The sequence below is a fragment of the Daphnia pulex genome, chromosome 12 (assembly GCF_021134715.1).
Source record: "Daphnia pulex isolate KAP4 chromosome 12, ASM2113471v1".
Lineage (NCBI taxonomy): Eukaryota > Metazoa > Arthropoda > Branchiopoda > Diplostraca > Daphniidae > Daphnia > Daphnia pulex.
The window spans coordinates 716,836-719,706 of NC_060028.1; the positions used below are offsets into that span (position 1 = coordinate 716,836).

A 2,871-nucleotide genomic window follows, 5' to 3' on the forward strand; every position below is an offset into this window, starting at 1 on the left:
CGAGTTGGATACATCTTACTGTTTGAAAAAAATTCACAAAATCAAATTTTAAATAACATCGACAGCAAGGCAAGGAAAAGTGAACCGAGACGAAAAAAGCAAACAAAACATAAAAAACAAAACAAATATGAAACAAAAACTAAATTAACGTAACATAAACTATAAAAAAAAACCCATTTAATAAAGGTTCAAAAGCCTACACGTTACAAATTCAAAATTTGTGATTCAGCAGTGAGGTTGGTAGGCAAACACGTGGCCAATAACCAAAACTGGTGGCCATGTTTCAGCTCTAAGTGGGGAGGGGGGTGATAAAGGAAAGGGTGGTGGATGAGAGAAGAATTGCAGCAGAGGAAAACCAGCACCCTCTCCTTCGAACGTACGTTAACCCAAAAAAAAATTGCAGCACACACACATACATAAGCAATTTCACTAGCCCAGTCGCAGACAAACATGGTTGACACGAAGAGAACACGAAATACAAAAATACAAGAAAGAAGCAATCAAGTAGAGTCGAATGATTTACCTTGCAACACAAAAAAAAACGAGTCGTTGGGTCGAGTTCGAGAGAACAAGACGGCAAAACCAGCAGGATAGGGTTGCTCGTGAATTCACAGCCAGAAATAAAAAAAAAAATTTTGGGGACGAGAGCTACGGAGCGTCTACACTCGCTCAAGGACAAAGTCGAAATGACAAATGAGCCGGTCTCCATTCTCGAACCTTCGAGACTAGAACCAACGTTGCCGGAAAAAAAAAACCACAATTATTTTGGTTGTCCCCTCCACAGTCGAGTGGCTAGCAACGGCGACTACCTTACAAAGCAACGGCAACAAGTTGAAAAGATTTCAGCCAATGACAACTACTTTTTCTACATTTACAACAAAGTTACAAAATCATTGTCTACTCATTGTCCTACTCGTGCAGAAAGTGGTAAAACAATAACGTAATGAGATATGTTTTTTTTTTTTTATTTTTTTTTCCTTTTTCCTTAAACTTCCTGGCTTGACAAAATTCAGAGTAAAAGAGCAATAAAAGAAGAAAAAAAAAATCAAGTAATTCCAAAACATATAAAAAAAAACCGAGACAAGAAAATGAAAAAAAAAAAAAAAAAATTCCACGTATACAAAGAATGAACAAAAAATTCGTTTCTAAAAATTAGAAAATAAAAAAAAATAACCGCAACCACCAGTAACGTTGGCGATGCTATGATTAAAAAAATAAAGGTTGTTTTTTAAACAACAAAATAAAACCACACGTTCCGTAAACGAAATGAGCATCACTCTACGAGAAACCCCACCGAAGCGAGTTTTCAAGTTTTTTTTTCTTCTTCAACCAAGTGTGTTGCGTGGTAAAAGCCCACTACATATACATATACCTACATTGATCTATATATATAAATAAATATATATAGTTACATTTGTATAAAGGAAATAGTTAATTTTGGATAAAAATTAAAAAGAAAAATTTGGGCACAGCGATCTACTGCTCTACAAAGAAAAGGAGATATGCCTCGGCAGCGTATTCATCCCATAGCTTGCTGGTGACGCGATCATCGTTGAAACTTCGTATGACTCCATCGCTGCCTCTACACTGGCAGACATAGTGACCTTTGAATCAGTAACAACACATTAAAAAATTTTAAAAAAAAATTAACATTAGACATCTCTACAACAACTAGTCACATTTTTTGTTAAAATTGCCAATGACTAGAAAAAACAAAAGATTTCAGAAAAAAAAAACAATTTCCCATTTTCCAATTCACCCAACCACAATCACGGTTTTTTTTTTTTTTTTTTTTTTTGTTTTTTAAAAAAAAAGGAGGAAAACCAGAAATAAAAATTCATACCACATTCAATCGTTTGGCCGAGATGAGTCACAACAGCTTGCAAAATGTATTCGCGGTCGGGCTCAACGTCCTTTTCGCGGGGTTGCCAAATTTCCGAAAAACAAATGGGCGCTTCATCTTTCGCCCCGTTGGAAAAGCGTTGAAGACAAATCACAAAGACACTAAGATTTTTAGAAAAACAAATAACACAATTAATTTTTTTTTTTTTACTTTTCCCTGTTTAGAATCAAAATAAAACTCGCCTCACAATGAATAATAATAATAATAATAATAATAATAATAATAATAATAATAATAATAATAATAATAATAATAATAATAATAATAATAATAAAAAAGAGAGAGTAAACGAACCGGGGCCACGACACGACAGTCCTCTTCATGACGGCTTCGCGATTACCACAACGAAAGCACTCCCTGTCGCTCATGTCCGCGTCCGCCAAGTAATTTGTCAAGCAGTCATCGAGAGTGTATCCTCTTCGAGTCATTGGTAGCGGCCAAATCACCATACGTTGCATAGTCTCCGACTCGTGTAGGCAACTGCAACACAACACACAAATCAGCGTTGATAAAAAAGAAACCAAAAAAAAAAATTAAAAAAAAAAATAAAATAAATTTACACCATCAAACCATTCCAGTTATAAAAACCAAAAAAAAAACCAAAAAAAAAAAACAAAACAAACTAGTCAAAGCAAATAATAAACCTCACATTACATATTGCAAAACAAATGAAACAAATGGAAAACTAGAAACAATCGCAAACCAAAAAACTAACTGAAAAATCAAACACAACAACTATATCTATGTGTAAAAACAAACCTCAAAAACGTGAGGAAAGAAAACCCACTTCAACACTTACCCAACTAGGAAGAAAAAAAGTAATATTGCAAATAGATTAATTAGAAAAAAAGAAAAATAAAACACTTACATATTGCAAACGACATTTTGACGAATGACGCCCTCAAAATATTGCGACAAACGGGTCGTGCTTTCGCTCGGCAGAGCCTCGGCGAAAAAATTGTACAGTT

At 34.4% G+C, this 2,871-nt stretch overlaps 1 protein-coding gene across 1 annotated transcript; it reads right to left on the reverse strand.

The window, feature by feature from the left end:
• Window positions 1–1,160: 1,160 nt before the first annotated feature.
• LOC124209099 (probable ubiquitin carboxyl-terminal hydrolase 16) lies at window positions 1,161–2,415 on the reverse strand. The gene is made up of 3 exons (XM_046606965.1): window positions 2,198–2,415; window positions 1,844–2,004; window positions 1,161–1,604 (listed from the first exon to the last, which is right to left on the reverse strand). Exons 1-3 carry the CDS (start codon window positions 2,359–2,361, stop codon window positions 1,477–1,479), a joined length of 453 nt encoding a protein of 150 aa, XP_046462921.1. The 5' UTR covers window positions 2,362–2,415; the 3' UTR covers window positions 1,161–1,476.
• Window positions 2,416–2,871: the final 456 nt, after the last annotated feature.